This window comes from Lepidothrix coronata, unplaced genomic scaffold (assembly GCF_001604755.1).
Source record: "Lepidothrix coronata isolate B3197 unplaced genomic scaffold, Lepidothrix_coronata-1.0 Scaffold398, whole genome shotgun sequence".
Taxonomy (NCBI): domain Eukaryota; kingdom Metazoa; phylum Chordata; class Aves; order Passeriformes; family Pipridae; genus Lepidothrix; species Lepidothrix coronata.
In genome coordinates this window covers 80,081-97,274 of record NW_016690578.1, presented here as the reverse complement: position 1 = coordinate 97,274, position 17,194 = coordinate 80,081, and the positions used below count along the sequence as shown (strand labels likewise).

The window sequence follows — 17,194 nt, the reverse complement described above, 5'->3', positions numbered from 1 at the left end:
GGCTGGCACCTTCCTGCACTGACATCTCTGCGTCCTCCCTGGCTCTTCCTGGACACACAAAGCCTTGGGCTCATCCAGACTCCTTCTGGGTGATGTGTTGCAGCACAGCACTGCCTTGGGAGTGAAATTCCTTTTTCCTCATGTCCAGTCTGGGCCTCACCAGCTGCCCTTGGTGGCATTGTTTCTTTCTCATCCTCATTTCCACTAAGAAGGAAAACTCACCATCTCTGAATCTGCCCTTCAAGCCCTCTCAGGCTACTCCTGCACTGTCTTCAATTCTCCACATCGAGTCCAGTACCCTCAGCCTCCATGTATTTGTCCTGCGCCTGAGGCTTCCAAACCCCACATGAGAGATTTCTGGGTCCTCTCCAAGGTTTTTGCAGATGGAAACATTGTGTGCTTAGTCCAGGAAGGATGGAGTGAAATTTTTTTCCCAAGTCTTGTACTCACAGAGCAAATGAGTACAAGGCAATGGCTTTAAAATGAATGAGGGTAGACTTCAACTGGATATGAGGAGGAAATGACTTATGATGAGAGTGGCACAAAACCGTAACTGTTTTCCCAGATAAGTGGTTTCCCCCTGCCTGGAAGTGTCCAAGGTTAGGAGCTTTGTGCAACCTGAAACTTTAAAAGTTGTCCCTGCCCATGGTAGGGGTGATGCGTGAGCTGGTCTTTTAGGTCCTTTCCAAAACAGACCATTACATGATTCTTTGATTCTAATACCCACAACTCCTTTCCACAGCTCTCCAAATACCTACATAAACCATGCTGGCATTTTAATCCTAATTCCCAAATTTCCATAAAAGAGAAAGAATTCGCATTTCTAGGACCTGAATTGTCATGCTTTTGGAAGAATGGAATTCCTCCATGGGGGAGTACCTGGGTGTTCCCATGTGAACCTGAGCATGCATTATTGACACACTGAACTCTTTGTTTCATGGGCCCCCAACACCAAAGGATCAAGACCTCAAGTATCCCTTTGACCATAGAAATTGAAACAATCAGGTCTCATTGCTGGATCCATGGGGGGTGAGATCTTTCTTCTCCACTACCTATCCTTGTCCTTTCCTTCTTTTTCCTTCTTATGTATTTTCTGAAGTGATATATTTATAGTTTTATAGAGAATAACACAAGTAGCTACATACCTCCTTTCCACTGCAATTAATAGACCATTGACCACCTCTCTGGCTGCTCCATCCAGCCAATTCCTCACCCAGTTTAAAAGGCAGAGGTTTCTTGAGAGGGATGTTTTTTATCTCAGCTCCAGCAAGACTTTTGGTCTGGTCTCCCTCAGTATTCTTTTACCCAAGAGAGGCCATCACAGCCTGGGTGGGCAGACAAAGAGCTGGGCAGAAAAGGCAGCTGGATGATGATGCTGAGAGCAGAAGTGAAGGGGTCGCACCCTCCCTAGTGTCCACTGGGACATACTGGGGCATTGTGGGGCAGCACAGGGGACTCTGCTGAGACCTTGGCAGTTCAGCACCTCTATCATGGCTCAGAGGACACAACTCTCACCATGTTTGTTCATGGCATTAAATTGGGAGGAGCATTCCTTTGCCTTGGGATGCCATTCAGGGCACACCTGACAGGCAGGTGGACTGTCCAGTCAGGAAGTTCATAGGAGAGTTCAGGAGGGAAGGGAGCTCAGTGCTCTGCAGTCCAATGTCCAGCTCCAAGCAGGGCCAGCTCTGAGCTCACACCATGTGGCTCAGTAAATGTCAGCATCCACAGAGAGATTTTACACACAAACCAGGCCTCTACCTCCCCCCTCAAAAGTAAAAGAGATGAGGACTTTGACCAGCTCCTTGAAAACAAGCCTTGTTTTGCTCTACCTCCTGAAATTCCTGGGAATATCTACCTTGTCCAGAGGATGAGGTTCCTCCTGCAGGGCTGCTAGCACATGTCCAGGCCATGGGGGGCTTTGTGTTGTGCTTTAGGGATGGAACTGCCCATAGACTCTCCATATTATTGTTCCCATAGACTCTCCAAATCACACTGGAGAGGAGAATTGGAAGCACAAAAGGTGAAGATCACAGGTTGAGATAAGAACTGTTTACTGGAAACTGCAAGATGAGAAAAGGAACAGCAACAGCAACAATATTAATAACAGAGAGTACGAGAGAGGCGAGTGATATATATATATATATATATATATACACACACACAAGCACAGGAATCACTTCCCCAGTTAATGCTGTCCCTCCGAGGTGTCTGTTGAGTTCATTTAGTCCATGACTGTGGGTTCTATCCACCCTGGATGTCTCCCAGGGCAGAGCTGGGGTGCTGTGGGCTGGTTTCAAGCTGCATCGGGAGCTCACGACTGGTGTATCTGGAGCAGTCCATCCTCATTGTCCATGGGAGTTCTGGGATCCAGTGGCAGTGTCATTCAGCAACCAGTATTATACAATTGAACATCTCAGACTGTTCTCACCCCAAACCAAATCCCCTTGAGGTACACACCGTGTTTCCCTGTCCCTCTGCGTCACCCAGCAAGTGCCCCCAGATCCTTGAGCAAAAACAATCCCACAGTTGAGTTTGCCTTTGTTTGAGGCAGGACTGATCCAAACTGTCTTCCCTCACATGTTCCTCACGTGCACCATGGGGACTTTATCCCCTCCGATGGTACAGGGAGGTTCTGATGGGCAGGGCCAGCTCAGTTGGTGGAGCCTCGGGTGTGAACTGATCAGGTAGCCTTGGCTAAATGGAGATCCCAATGTTTCAAGGTCCTACCACCCAATGCTTTCAAGGTGGTTTTGAATGGTGCATTGTTCTATTCAACTTTCCCAGTGGCTGGTGCATGATGGGGAATATGATACACCCACTCCATCCTGAGCTGTCTGGCCCAGGGGTCCATGAGGCTGTTTTTGAAATTCTCAATTCTTTCTAGGGGCCATGTTCCTACAGGACTCGCTTTTCCAGGCCCAGGACCTTCTTCCAGGCAGTGGTGTGAGCACAGGGTGTGTGTCCAGCTGTCCAGGGCTTGTTCCCACCATTGTAAACACAGGGTATGATGTGATCCATCTGCCAGGCCTCCCCATATCTGTATTTCCACCATCATCCCCCATCCCACAGAGACTTCACCTGCTTGTCCTTCTTGTTCTCAGCACGTTTCACAGTCATGAATAACCCAGGACATGGTGTCTATGGTTAAATCCACCCCTCCATCATGAGCCAATGTTCCATCTCTTCCTGATGACCTGAGGCGTCCTGGGCCCACTGAGCCAGAAATAATTCATTCTAGTGTTGCCAGTCCAGATCCACCCGAGACACTTTAATCTTAGCATCTCAATCCACCTGTTGTCCCTACAACATGTCAGGAACCGTCAGTGAAGAGAGCGTGCCGCTTTTCATTTTCTGGGAGCTGATAATATGGTGGGGCCTCCTCAGCATGTGGCTCCTCCTCCTCTGATGATGATAGTCTGAAATTTTCACCTTCAAGCCAGTTTGTGACAACTTCCAAGATCCCTGAGTAACTGGGATTTCTGTGTGATCTTGCTGTGTGATCAGAGCCATACACTGACTCCACGTGGCATCATTGGCATGATGGGTGGAAGGGACTTTCCCTTTCAACATCCAGCCCAGCACTGGCAGTCGGGGTGCCAGGAAGAGCTGTGCTTCAGTGCCAATCACTTCTGAAGCAGCTCGAACCCCTTCAGAAGCTGCCAGGATCTCTTCTTCCAGAGGGGGTGTAACAGGCCTTGGATCCTTTGTATCCCCAAACTCCAGAATGCTAGAGATCATCCTCGAGTCTCCCAAGGTACTTTCTGCCAGAGGCTCCGGGAAGGACCATTCTCCAGGGTCTCTGGAGCTGCTGGGGTTGGGGGCATTGATGTCCAGCTTGCCTCCCTCTCCTCCTCCTCCTCACCATTGTCCCCACTGCACAGGGTACATTTCCCACTGGAAAAACAGGGATTTGGGGGCGAAAAGTCATTTTTTTTAATGGGGAATGTCCCTGGGGGTCATGGTTGCACCAGGGTGAGGCTACTCTAGGGCAGCTGCTCTCTTACCTTGGAGCTTTCCGCCTCCTCCTCCCACTCCCCCTCCTTGCCATCATCCTTCCTGTGTAGGGCACATTCCCCAGAGAAAAAACAGTGAGCTGGGGGCAGAAAATTGCTTTTCTGAGGGGGAGCCTCCCTGGGGGTCCTGTTCATGCCAGGACATCCTTCCTCTTTCTCCCCTCTCTCCATGTCCTCCTCCTCCTCACTGCCCAGGGCACATTCCCCAGAGGAAACCCAGTGATTTTGGGGCACAAAACTGTTTTTCTGAGGGGGATTCTCCCCAGGGATCCCAGTCATGTCAGGACAGCCTTCGTCCCTGACCACCCCCTCCTCATCCTCTTTCTCCTCACTGCTCAGGGCACATTCCCCAGAGAGAACTGGGGGCAGAAAGCTGCTGTTCTGAGGGGGAACCTCCCTGGGGATCCCCGTTGTGCCTCTCTCCCTCTCCCTGTCCTCCTCCTCCTCATCCCCACCACTCAGGGCACCCCTGAGCTTGGCCCAGAAGAGAGGCCGGGCGAGAGGCTCACTGGGCCAGCGCAGGTGGGTGCGGCGCAGCAGCACACGGCGCATGCGGTGGAAGGCTGAGAGCTCAGCCTCAGGGATGTCCTCGAGGAAGACGAGCACAAGGACATCACGCAGCTCGTCGAAGAGGCGGTAGCTGGCGAGCTGGATCTCCAGCGAGCACCACTCACTGCGCAAGTACCCGCGGCTCACCACGCACACCGTGCGCCGGCTGTTGTACACGGCATCCACGATGTTGTCCACAATGGCGCGGCCGGGGCGGAAGTCGCGGTGGTGGAGGCAGAGCCGCAGGGCCCCGTGCTCAAGCTCGGGCACCAGCTCCTCCAGCACCCAGCGCTCATCCGCGGAGTTGTAGGACACGAAGGTGTCATAGGCGTAGCGGCGCCGCTCCCGCCGCCAGCGCCCACGCGCCCACGCCCGCAGCAGGTACAGGTGGTAGCGCAGCCGCCAGTACCCGCGGTGGTGCAGCAGTGGCAGCGCCAGCAGCAGCAGCACGGCCGGTGCTGTCCCTGCAAACAGGTATCGCCCCATGTCCAGGTAGCACACACGTGTGTCAAAGCTGTGCAGGTATGCTGGGGCCCCGCCCGCCTCGCCACAGGTGTAGTTGTACAGGTAGACCACCTGCACAGGTCCCTGTGCCAGCCAGGCCGGCAGCCAGACGTTGGCGCAGCTGCAGCTCAGCGGGCACTTGCGCAGGTCTAGGTAGCGCAGGGCGGGCAGGCGTGTGGTAAGCGCCGTGTCCAGCCCACGCAGCTCGTTCTTGGCCAGGCGCAGCTCCTCCAGTTGCGTCAGATTGCCAAAGACCTCGGGGCCGAGCCCACGCAGCCCTGCGCTCTCCAGGTCCAGACTGCGCAGGCGGCTCAGGTTCTTGAAGATGCCAGCAGGCAGGGCACCCATCCCACCACTGCCGTCGGCCAGCGTCAGGTACTGTAGCTGCGCCAGGTCATCGAAGGCGTCGGCAGGCACAGCCGAGAGTGCGTTCTGTGACAGGTACAGTGAGCGCAGGGCACCCAAGCCCTGGAAGAAGTGATGTGGGACCACGCGCAGCCCGTACGGCTGCTGTGCCTGCAGCTTCAGGTCATAGAGCCGGTGCAGGTGGCGGAAGGGTGGCGGCTGCCGCGGGCGCCGGCTCAGGTAGCGCAGCGCGTTGGCACGCAGGTCCAGCACGCCCAGCGTGGTCTGCACTGGCCGGAACGCCGCCTCGCTCACCTCCAGCAGCCGGTTGCGGTCCAGGTAGAGCCGGCACAGCTGGGGTAGCCCCTGGAGCGCAGCGGCCGCCAAGTGTCGCAGGTTGTTGCCACCCAGGTCAAGGGTCTGCAGGCGGTTGAGCCCCCTGAAGGCACCGGGGAAGAGCACAGCCACGCGGTTGTTGCGCAGGTTGAGATCACGCAGCCGGTGCAGGTCGGCAAAGGAGCCAGGCAGGAGGTCGGTGAGCAGGTTGTTGTCGAGTCGCAGGTGCCGCAGGTCGTGGAGTCCCCACAGCGCCGCACGGTCCAGCCGCGCCAGCCCGTTCACATCCAGCCGCAGCCGCCGCAGTGCCGGAGTGTTGGCGAAGGCACGGGGACCGACCACCAGGATGCGGTTGAAGCGCAGGGACACGTTGTGGAGCCGCCGCAGCACTGGGGCCCTGTGGCACGACGGCAGCCACCGCAGCAGGTTGTGCTCGGCCACCAGCTCACCCAGCGCCGCGCGCTGTGCCAGGCCCAGCAGCTGCTCCACGCAGCCCAAACTCTGCAGCCGGTTGCCAGATATGTCCAGGGCACCCAGCACTGGGCAGTCAGCCAGTGCATTGGCAGGCATTGCTGCCAGCCCCGTGTGCCGCAGCTGCAGCCGCTGCAGCCACGGCCCCACAAGGTGCTGGCACAGCTCGGTCAAGCCCCCCGCGCCCACCTGCAGGCCTGACACGTCCACGCAGCGCGGGGGTACCACCCTCAGCAGCCGTGTCACGTCCAGTGGGTTCCCAGCCAGGTGCAGCCGTGTCAGGTTGTGCAGGCGCAGCCGGCCGAGGGGTGCTGGGTCCGAGATGTTGTTGTAGGACAGGTCGAGCACCCGCAGCCCCTCGGGCAGCACCTCTGGGGCCGCCCCTGACAGAGTCCCCAGGGAGTTGTTGCAGAGCAGCAGGACCCTCAGTGTAGGTGGCAGCCCTGGTGCCAGTGCTGACAGGGTGTTGCCACACAGGTCGAGCAGATCCAGGCGGGGAAGGTGCCCCACGGCCATGGCCACGGGGCCCAGGGCACTCAACCGGCCCCCCCGCAACCGCAGTGTGGCCAGTATGGGCAGCGCCCGCAGGGCCCCCGGGGCCACAGCGAGCAGCGGGTTGTGGTCCAGCCGCAGCGTGCTCAGGTTGCCCAGCCCGGTGAAGACCCCCGTGGGCAGCACTGACAGGTGGTTGTGGGCCAGGTCCAGCTGGGCCAGTGCCAGCAGCCCCCGGAAAGCCCCCCGGGCTAGCAACTCCAGCCGGTTGTGGGTCAGGTCGAGGGTGCGGAGCCGCGGGAGGTGGGCAAAGGCATCAGGGGGCACCTGGTGCAGGGTGTTGACCGAGAGGTTGAGGGAGGTGGTGTTGGGGGGGAGGTCACCCACGGCAGCCCCCACGGTGGTCAGGAAGCGCTGGACGCAGCGGAACAGCCCCGGGTCCCACGGAGCCTGGATGCAGTTGCGGAAGCCGTAGGGAGAGACGCCCGTGGGCACTGTCACCAGTGTCACCAGTGTCACCAGCAGTGGGGCGTACATCCTGCCCTGTCCTGGGGGGATCCTGAGAGGCAGGAGAGAGGGAGAGAAAGGAGTGAGGGATGTCTTCAGCAACCCAGGGACCCCCTTTAAAGCCCAGGGACCTCCCTTGGGGCTCAGGGACTCTCCCACATACCAACCCCAGAGAATCCCCCTTATACTTTAGGGACCACCCTCAGGGCTCAGGGCCTCTCCCACACACCATCCCAGGGACCCCCCCCCACAGACTCCAGGGAGCCCCCCATGCACCCTGGGAGCGCCCCCCCAGCACCCCAGGGACCCCTCATCCACACTCTAGGGACCCCCCTGTCCCCCAGTCCCCAGGGATTTTGGGGGCCCCCATCTCCCCCCTGGCGGGATCCCACCGTGCTGCCGCCTCAGCCTCAAGCGATTTTGGGGCAGAAAAGGGAAGTTTTAGGTATTGTTTTGTGTCACTGCTTCCCTCTCCCCCGCCCCCCCTGTGACGTGACCAGAGGTAGCCCGTGCCCAGATGGATTTGGGTGTCCCCAAAGAGGCTGGGGGGAAGCACAGCTGGGTCACCCCCCTCCTGGTGAGCCCCCTGGAGGGGTCCCTGGGACCCCCAGTCCCGTGCCCTTCTCCCCCCCTTAATTCCTGCTCCCCCCCGCCTGCTCTTGATTCCTCTTCCCCCACCCCACCCCCCAAACCGACCCACCTGGTTTTGGTTCCTCGGGGGAAGTACTGAGTTATACTGGTCTCCAGTGGGCTGTACTGGGTTGTACTGGTGAATTTGGGTAGCTGGGGGGGCTATGGAGGGGTCAGAGGGGCTGCAGGGACTGGTGTACCTCAAAGTCTGTGGGCATATTGGGATCTGGAGGGTTATAGGGGGCTGGGGGGACCCTAGGGGGCTGCAGGGATTGGGGTGTGTCAGAGTCTGGGATACTGGGTTCTGGGGGGGTTATAAGGGTGCTGGGGGGCATTGGATGGGGGGGTGTATTGCAGTCTGGGGGGGTTACGGAGGTCTAGGGGGGCTATTGGGGTCTGGGGTGTCTCTTAGGCTACAGACATTGGGGTGCATTGGGGTCTGGGGGTTCAGGGATCTGGAAGTGCAGGGGGGGGCCCTGGGGTTTCAGTAGGGATCCCTGAGGTGTGTTTAGGGGTCCCTGGTCCCCACCCTGTGATGGGGATCCCGGAGGTGCAAGGGGGGGTTCCTGGGGTGCCAGGTGTGTCCCTGGGGTGCTTTTAGGGGTCCCTGAGGTTTGAGGGTCTTGTTTCCAAGCCTATGCCCCACCCCCTGAAGAACTGACCCTGCCCATAAAGTGAACCCCTAAGCCCCGCCCCCACAATCCCTCCCCGTACACAGCCCCCACCACTATAAAAGGAACCCCTTAAACACTGAGACACTCCTGTCCTCGCACCCCCCCGCCGGTGTCCCCCATCCCAATCTCTCCAGAGCCCCCATGGTGGCACCTGCCCCCCCCAGATCTCCCCTCCCCAGGTGTTCCCCAACCCAATCTCCCCAGAGCCCTCCCCCTCCCGCCCCCCATTTCTTTCCCTTTATCCGGCAGCACTTGGAGGGTCACAGACATTTATTGGGGTGTAGCAGACCTGGAGGGATTCCCAAAGTGGGGGGTCATGGACAGGGGTCTCCAATAATCTGAGGGATGCTAGAGTCAAGAAGGGGACCCCACCCTGGGCTGGGACCCTGGGAGGGTTGTTTGGGTTCCCGGGGTGGGGGTCCCATGGGGGGGCTGGGGAGGGGTCCCAGGGTGAGGGGTCTGTGCGGGGGATACCAAACAAGACTGGGGTGTCAGGATTGGGGTGTCATGTCCCATGGGGACGACCCTTGGAGAGGGGGCTCTGGGCTGCAAGATCCCCTGGGGGTGGGTCCTGGGGGTATACTCAGGGGGATCCCAGTGTGGGAGGCCCCCATGGGGTGGGACAGTGTCTCAGCACAATGGTCCCATAGGAGCCCCCAGTAAGATCAGCGGTGTGAGGCTCTCCCCCCCCAGGCTGGCGGTGCTGAGGGGTGGGTACCAGTGCAGGGTGGGGGTCCCCATTCAGATGCCCCCCCACTCGGGCCCTCGCAGGCGCCGAACCAGCTGCAGGTCCTTGGGGAACAGGGTGACCCTGCGGGCGTGCAGCGAGCACAGGTACGCATCTTCCAGCAGTCTCACGATGAAGGCCTCTGCTGCCTGCACCCCAAAAAAATCAGGGGGAGCCCCCAACCCCCCCCCGATTTCCCTCAGTCATCCCCAGGAGGCAGCAACCCCCAAAACCCCCAGACACCCTCTCCAAACCCACCCACAGGGGACTGGGGGAAATAAAACACCCTGTGGCCCTAAATGGGTGAGGGGTCCCCTTGTGCCCTGACAGCCCCCCCCCAGCACCCATAGGTTCTAAACATCCATGGTCCCCTACTCCAGAACCCATAGAACCCCCTCAGCCCCCCTGAGACCCCCTCACATCCATGGGGACCCTCTAAGACTCTCCCCCTCAGCTCCCATGAGACCCCCTCACCAAACCTTTCAGCTCCCACAGGCCCCATCCAGCCCCCCTCAGCACCCAGAGACGTTCCTGGACTCCTCAGCCCCCAAGGCCCCCCCCGTACCCATAGGACCCTCCCACCCTCATGGGAACCCTCTAGCACCCATGGGACCCCTTCAGACCCTCTGGGACCCTCCACCCCAGCCCCCCGGGCCCCCCTTGAGCTCCCACAGGACCCCCCAGCCCCCCGGGCCCCCCCACCTCCTGCAGGGCCAGCAGGGCCAGGCGCTGCCAGCGATAATCGACCCCCCGGGTGAAAAGCAGGCACAGCTCCCGCACCTGGGACGGGGGGGGGACACGGGGACAGCTCAGGGGACACAGGGACATGGGGGCAACGTGGGGACAGCAGGGGACATGGGGAGTGGGGGGACAGTGGGACAATATGAGGGGGATATGGGGACACCTTGGGCTGGGGCTACCACCCTGGGGACATCCTGGGACTCCCTGGTTGTCACCCTGGATACACTCTGGGGACACCCCAGGGACACGGACGTTCTGGGGATATCTTGGGGATGCCCTGGGGAGTGAGGTCACGGGGACATCATGAGGGGGACACCCTGGGGATACCCCAGGCACAGGAACATGGGGACACCACCCTGAGAACATCCCAAGAGGGGGATCGGGGTACACAGTGACACTTTGGGGGGGTCCCAGTGTGGATCTGGGGGGTCCCAGAGGGAGTTTGAGTGGGTCCCAGGGCAGGTTGGAGGGTTCTAGGTTGGATTTGGGGGGACCCCAGGGGGAATTTGGGTTGGATTTGAAGGGATCCTGGGGATTGTTTGAGGGGTCCCGGGGGTTCTTGAGGGGGGCCCAGGGAGGATTTGGGGTGTCGGGAGATTTGAGGGTGGACTTAGGGGTCTCAGGGAGTGCTTGGGGAGTCCCAGGGTGGATTTGGGAGGTTCTGAGAGGGGCTGGAGGGTCCCAGCAAGGTCCCCGAGGAGTTTGAGGGGGTTCTGAGGGGGGCTTGGGGGTCCTAGAGGTTGGTTTGGGGGCCCCAGGGTGGTGTTGGGCTTTTGGGGTCGGTTTTTTGGGGTCTCACCAGGTGGGCAAAGGGGCCAGGCTGCAGCAGCAGGCAGGTGCCCATGGGTGGGTTTAGAGGTCCCAGGGTGTGTCTGGGGTCAGTTTGGGGGTCCCAGGGTGGGTTTTGGGGTCTCGCCAGGAAGGTGAAGGACCCGGGCCACAGCAGCAGGCGGGGGGCCAGGGGTGGGTGTTGGAGGGCAAGGGTTGGTTTGGGGGTCCCAGGGATTGGTTGGGGGGTGCAGGGGTTGGTTTGAAGTGCAGGAGTGGGTGTTGGGTTTGGGGGTCAGTTTTGGGGTCAGTTGGGGGTCTCACCAGCTGTGAGAAGGGCCCAGGCCTAAGCAGCAGGCAGGTGCCCAGGGGTGGTTTTGGAGGTCCCAGGGTGTGTTTGGGGGTCAGTTTGGGGGTCCCAGGGTGGGTGTTGGGGTTTGGGGGGTTCCCAGGGGTTGGTTTTGGGTCTCACCAGCCGTGAGAAGGGCAGAGGCCGCAGCAGCAGGCGGGTGCTGCTCTGGTAGCGGCGGATTTCCTGCAGTGCCCGCTGGCCCGGGCGGAACCCTAGAGGAGGACAAAGGGAGGTATGGGGGCTATAGGGAATCTATAGGAGATCTATAGAGCCTGGGAGGCACAGGAGGGGTATAGGGGACTTTAGGGGATCTATAGGGCCTGGGGAGACACAGGAGGCTACAGGGAATCTATGGGGGGCTGCAGGGGTGAGAGGGACAGTGAGGAGCTATGGGGGAGTACAGGGGGCTATAAGGGGTATAAGGGATTTCTATAGGGCCTGGGTGGACATGGGGGTACGAGGGATCTATAGGGGGCTACAGGGGATGGCTGGTATGGGGGGGCTATAGGGGATCTATGAGGGGCTTTAGGGGACAGCAAGTATGGGGGGCTATAGGGGACAGGGTATAGGGGCTATAGGGAATTTATGGGGGTCTGTAGGAACAGGGGATATGGGGGCTATAGGAGGTCCATATGGGGTCCATAGGGGGTATGGTGGGCTCTAGGGGGGTTTATAGGGGTGTCCATAGGGGTATCCCCCCACACTCACTCCGTACCCGCCGGCGCGGGGGGGGCGATGGCGGGGCTGGAGGGGGGCGACGCCGCCGGGGGGTGGGCTTGGGGCGGGGCATGGCGAGGCCACACCCACCGCGGGCTCGGTGCGGGGTCCGGGAGTCAGGGAGACGCTGGAGAGGACCCGGGGAAACCGGGGAGGGAGGTCAGGGCAGGTCCAGGCAGCCGGTGAGACCCCCCCCTCGCCCTTCCCGGGTGTGCTTCCCCCCTGTTCACCGCCGTGACGTCACTCCCGAACCCCCCCCGGACCCGCCGCCGTTCAAACCTCCCGCCGCTCTGCGCCGCTCTAACGTCACTTCCGTACGCACCGCCCCCGCCAATCGCGGCCCGCAACCGCTCCGCCCCGCCCGGAGGCCGCGACTCGATGGTGCAGCGGCGGCCGCGGAGTCGTTAGCATAAATCTACAGTGGCCACGCCCCGCGGCACCCAGCGCGGCGGCGATCCTACTACGGTCCCCATATGGTCTCGGTGTGATCCCTGTCGCTCCCAGATTGATTCCAGTCACCCCAATATGATCCTAGTGATTTCCAGTCACTCCCAGTGTGAGTCCAGTATGACCCCAGTCACTCCCAATACAATCCCAGTATGGTTTCAGTCACTCCCAGTATGATCCCAGTCACACCCACAATGGTCCCAGTCAATTCCTATCCCTACCAGAATGTTACCGTTGTGATCCCAGTCACTTTCAGAATCCCAGTAACCCCAATATGATCCTAGTGACTTCCAGTCAGTCCCAGTGTGAGTCAGTATGATCCCAGCTGATCCCAGTCACAATTACAGTGGTCCCAGTCAATTCCTGTCACTACTAGAATGATCCCAATATAATCTCAGTCACTCCCAGTATGATCCCCATCAGTCCAAGTCAGTCCCAGTATGGTACCAGTTGCCCCCAGTGTGGTTCCAGACACTCCCAGTATGAACCCAGCATGGTTTCAGTTGCTCTCAGTATGATCCTAGTTGCTCCAGTTGTGGTCCCAGTACATCCAGTATGGTTCCAGTATCTTCCAGTTGATACCAGTTGCTCCCAGTGTGTCCCTTTTGGGCTCCCAGCATGGGCCCAGGAGTTCCCAGTGCCTGCCAGTGCCTGGCAGGAAATGGACCATGGAAAGAGATCTGAAGCAGTTCCTTCGGGACAGCCCCCATGGAATGTGGACCTGGGCCTCCTCCTCCCCCCACAGCAGCAATTGCAGTTTTAATTGAAGTTTTAATTAAAGGCTGAACTGTTCCTGGAGCTGCGATGGGATGGCTTTCCCTCCATCATCATCATCATCACTGCGATGCCTGGGGCCCCTTGGGCATTAGGGGAGGGAATTTGGGCGCTGTTTGGGGGGCACTCAGGGACAACCCTGTCTCTAACAGGGCCGCATGACAGGAGTTGTAGTCCAGGAAGTGAAGTGACTCAGCCAAAGGCGCCACCCCAACCACACATTCTCAGGTGCTGATTGGTTGGCAGTGTTGATGGGCGGGCGCAGCAGCCAATGGGAGGCGGCAGTTTGGAGGGAGCGGGGGGGTGTGTGTGGGGGGTGTGGGGTGTGTTCTGTGGGCAATTTGGGGCACCCCTCATTCACCCCTCCCCCAGGGATGGGGGCGTTTTGGTGTCCCCCCACCCCATGTTGGCCGTGAAGGTGAAGGTGGAGGAGCCAGGTGAGGCCCTTCCCCCGATAAACCCCCAGGGCCCCCAAGCCCATCCTGGGCTCCCCAAAACACCCCATGGCCAGTTACAGCCCCCTGCTAATGCCCCAGGGACCCTCAAACCCCCTTCAGACCCTCCCCCAACACCCTCAGAATCCCTCCCCAAAAAACTCCTTCATGACCAGACTCCCAGAACCCCACCCCAAACACCCTCATAGGCCCCCCAGACCCCCAACAGCCCCCGAGCCAACACTCTTGGGGCTTCTGGAGTGACCCCAAAGGTGGGGAGGGGATTTTGGGGTCCATGCAGCTGCAGCTTTGGGGTTTCATTGCTTTATTGGCCCCCTCCAGGTTGGGGGGGGTACCTGGTGGGCTCCAGGAGGGTCTCAACAGTCCTGGGGGGGAAAAGGGAGAGCAAAGGGGGTCAGGGGGATGTGGGGAAGGGGTAGGGGGAGGAGGACCCCCCCAAAATCAAGGGGGGTTGGGGAGGGCATACCAGAGCTGTTCCCGTAGGACCCGGCGGTGGCACCGCAGCAGCCGCAGGACAGGGTCCTGGGGACAAACTGGGGGGGCCGGAGGTCATGGGGGGCCCACCCCACTGTACCCCTCCCACCCTGTAAGGGGTGCCCCAGCCCCACAATTGCCCCCCAGACCCATAAGTGACCCCTCAACTCCCCAAGTGCCTCTCAATCCACAAGTGCCCCCGCTCAGCCCCACAGTTCACCCACACAGCCCCACAAGTGCCCCCTTGGCCCTGTAACTGATCACTCTGAGCCCCACAATTGCCCCCCAGCCCCACAAGTGACCCCCCAGCCCCACAATTCCCTCTCTAGCCCTACAAGTGAACCCTCAGCCCCACAATTACCCCTCTGGCCCCCCAAGTGCTCCCCCAGATCCCCCAATTCCTCCTCAGTCCCCCAATTCCCCTCACCCAGTGCCTGCCGTGAGGGTGCCCCCTGCTGGGCATCCTGGACGCTGCTCCTGATTGGCCGCAGAGCATCCTGAGGATCACGTGACACCCAACATGGCGCCCCCCACAGGGCTCCAGTGGCATCACGTGACCGCAGGTATGGTTCCCACTGCAAGGACTCCTGGGAGTGGGGCCGGGACGAGGTCGGCCCCTGGCGGTGGGAGGTGCAGAAGCGGCCCCTGCTTGGGGTCTCGGAGGGCTCACGTGACTCCCAGTGCGTCGCCCCGCCCACTGGGCACGTGTCCAGCGCAAGCTCCTCCCCACGGCGCCGCCTCAGACGCCACTGGATGAGGGGGTCGTCGGGGACAGGGCCTACGGGGGCGGGGTCAGCGGGGGCGGAGCTGAGCAGAGGTTCCGCCCCCTCTGGCCCACGGGGGCGTGGCCTGAGTAGGACCTGGCTGGGGGGGGGAAGGGCAGGTTGGGACCCTTCAAATACCAACCCCCCCCCCATCGCGCTCCCCGCGAGGGGTTTGGGGACCCCGGGGGCATTTGAGGGGTTGTGAGGTCGGGGGGGAAGTACTTGGGGTCGGGGGGGGCAGTTGGGCGTCCCCAAGGGGCTCTTGGGAGGGCAGAGCAGGGAACTGAGGGGGACCTTGGGAGGTCCGGGAGTCGCTTGGCGGCTGCGCCGCTCCCCCACCTCCTTCGCACCAGTCGCTCCGCTCGCTGCTCCAGGCCGAGTCCCTGGGGGGAAGCCGTGGAGGGTGACGCGGGAACCCCCAAAATTCCCCCCTGGACCCCCCAAAATCCCCCCCGGTCCCCGGGGTCCCCTCAGCCCTCACCCGCTCCATGGCCCGCGCTCCGCCAGGCCCCTCCCCAACGGCCCCTTCTCGGGCGCTGATTGGCTGCAGGAGATGACGGGCGGGCGCTGCGGGCAATGGGAGGCCGGAGAAGGGAAAGGGGGGGGGGCGGGAGAGGTTTGGGGTGTCCCTGAGGGGGTTTGGGGCTCCCAGAGAGGATTTGGGGGCTCCCCGAGGGCGTTTGGGGCTCCCAGAGATGATTTAGGGGGCTCCCGAGGGGCTTTGAGGCTCCCAGAGAGGATATGGGGGGCTCCTGAGGGCGTTTGGGGCTCGCAGAGAGGATTTGGGGGGATCCCTAAGCGGCTTTGGGGCTCCCAGAGAGGATTTGGGGGGCTCCTGAGGGCGTCTGGGGCTCCCACAGAGGATTTGGGGGTCCCTGAGCGGCTTTGGGGCTCCCACTGAGGATTTATGCCTCTTAGCCTCCCCCAGTCCCCAACAGGGACCCCCCAAATCTCCTCTAGAAACTCCAAACCCTCCCAAGGACCCCCAAAACCTCCGTGCCCGGTTCCCCTTGGACCCCCAGACCCCTCCAGGGGAACCGTAGAACTCTCCTAGAGACCTCCAGGGACCTTGTGGGTTTGGGGTTCCCGGAGAAGATTTGGGGGGTCCAGGGGGCCTAGGGGTTCCTCAGGGTCTCTGGGGGTCCCCGGGTGGTTTTGGGGGTCTCTGGGTGGTTTGGGTTTCCCTGACTGGTTTTGGGGGTCTCTGTGTGGCTTTGGGGTTTCTGGAGGGGTTTGAGGGGTCCAGAGGGTGAGGGCTTCCAGGGGGAATTTGGGAGGTCCCTGAGTAGTTTTTGGGGTCCCAGTGGGGTTCAGGGGTTCCCCATTTTTCCGTCTCCATTTTAAGGAGAAACACCTTTAATTGCCTGATTTCCCTCCCGACTCCAGATGGTTTTTCTCAGTCCTGCCCAGGGTTTGGGCCAGAATTTCCCGTTCCCTGGAAATCCCCACTGGGACTCGGGTCGTTCATTTTGGGTAAAAAACAACCGTATTTGGGTCCATCCCTCCCCCCGGGGTCACAGGGGCAGAGGACTCTGGGAGGGCAGCGATTCTGGGAATTCGGGGGGTCTGTGAGGATCCCTGGAGGTCTCAAGACATCCCACACCTGTCCCAACATCCCTGAGGGTCCCACACCTGTCATGACAACCCTGGGAGTCCTACCCCCCTCCCGACGTCTCCTCAGTGACAGGATCCAGCTGCCACTTCCCAAATTCTCTGGAACTCCGGGGTCACTCCCCCTTGGCTCACCCCATTCCCGAAATTCTGCCGAATCAGCCAAAATCTGCAGGTTTTGGCCCAAACCCCCACGTTTTGGCCCAAATCCGCCCCTGGAAGCGGCTCCAGTCGAGACCCGTTTGGGTATAAAAGATGGATTTGGGGCCAAACGCCGTGTCCATAGGATCCCGGGAATTCGGGAGCTCAGGGGCCGGTGAGTGCCTTCATTCCCTGCTTTTCCCTCTTTTTCCTCATTTTTGGGGATGTGCAGAAATTTCTGCTCATATTTCAGAGTTTTTCCTTTTTTTCCCCTCAGTTTAGTGACTTTTGCCCCTTCACCCCCTGGAAGTTTCATATTTTTAACCCCTTTTTCATCCCAAATTTTGAATTTTTCAACACTTTCTGTGCCCAAATTTTGGGTTTTTTTGCCCATTTTTCCTCCCCCAAATCTAATTTTTTCCCCCTTTTTGTGTCCAAAATTCAGATTTTCACATTCTTTCCCCCCAGTTTTATATTTTTTGCCCTTTTTGTGTTCAAATTGGGCATTTTTCACCCTTTTTGTGCACCAAATCAGGATTTTTTGTCCACTTTTTCCAAAGTTCAGATTTTTTGCCCTCTTAATTCCCAAAATTGGGATTCTTTGAGCTTTTTGAACCCAAATTAAGGATTTGGGGTGGGTGGGTGGGACAAGGTGGGGAGAGGGTTATCCTGGCTGTTGAACCCCATTTTGCCCCAAAT

General features: G+C 59.9%; 4 protein-coding genes across 5 annotated transcripts in view; 1 reads left to right on the top strand and 3 right to left on the bottom strand.

Annotated features, from left to right (window-relative positions):
* Positions 1–3,473, top strand: part of LOC108509742 — a 24,100-nt gene extending 20,627 nt beyond the window's left edge. Inside the window, exons 3-4 of the mRNA XM_017839309.1 lie at positions 2,888–2,957; positions 3,440–3,473. Coding sequence (XP_017694798.1) covers positions 2,888–2,957; positions 3,440–3,473 — 104 coding nt within the window. The remainder of the gene's footprint in view (positions 1–2,887; positions 2,958–3,439) is intronic.
* LOC108509739 (toll-like receptor 13) lies at positions 1,992–7,998 on the bottom strand. Its single transcript, XM_017839306.1, has 2 exons — positions 7,921–7,998; positions 1,992–7,272 (listed from the first exon to the last, which is right to left on the bottom strand). The coding sequence occupies exon 2, from the start codon at positions 7,248–7,250 to the stop codon at positions 3,987–3,989; it is 3,264 nt and encodes a 1,087-aa protein (XP_017694795.1). The 5' UTR covers positions 7,251–7,272; positions 7,921–7,998; the 3' UTR covers positions 1,992–3,986.
* A 781-nt stretch (positions 7,999–8,779) lies between these two features.
* LOC108509746 (histone H3-like centromeric protein A) lies at positions 8,780–12,132 on the bottom strand. The gene is made up of 4 exons (XM_017839313.1): positions 11,821–12,132; positions 11,233–11,324; positions 9,954–10,031; positions 8,780–9,400 (listed from the first exon to the last, which is right to left on the bottom strand). The coding sequence occupies exons 1-4, from the start codon at positions 11,900–11,902 to the stop codon at positions 9,266–9,268; spliced, it is 387 nt and encodes a 128-aa protein (XP_017694802.1). The 5' UTR covers positions 11,903–12,132; the 3' UTR covers positions 8,780–9,265.
* Positions 12,133–13,756: 1,624 nt separating this feature from the next.
* Positions 13,757–15,266, bottom strand: LOC108509745. Of its 2 annotated transcripts, none has more exons than XM_017839312.1 (5): positions 15,225–15,266; positions 15,083–15,126; positions 14,407–14,843; positions 13,972–14,038; positions 13,757–13,870 (listed from the first exon to the last, which is right to left on the bottom strand). In XM_017839312.1, exons 1-5 carry the CDS (start codon positions 15,231–15,233, stop codon positions 13,810–13,812), a joined length of 618 nt encoding a protein of 205 aa, XP_017694801.1. In that variant the 5' UTR covers positions 15,234–15,266; the 3' UTR covers positions 13,757–13,809. The 2 variants fall into 2 exon arrangements, with proteins under 2 accessions (XP_017694801.1, XP_017694800.1); XM_017839311.1 differs by having other exon boundaries at positions 15,038–15,126; positions 15,225–15,240.
* Positions 15,267–17,194: the final 1,928 nt, after the last annotated feature.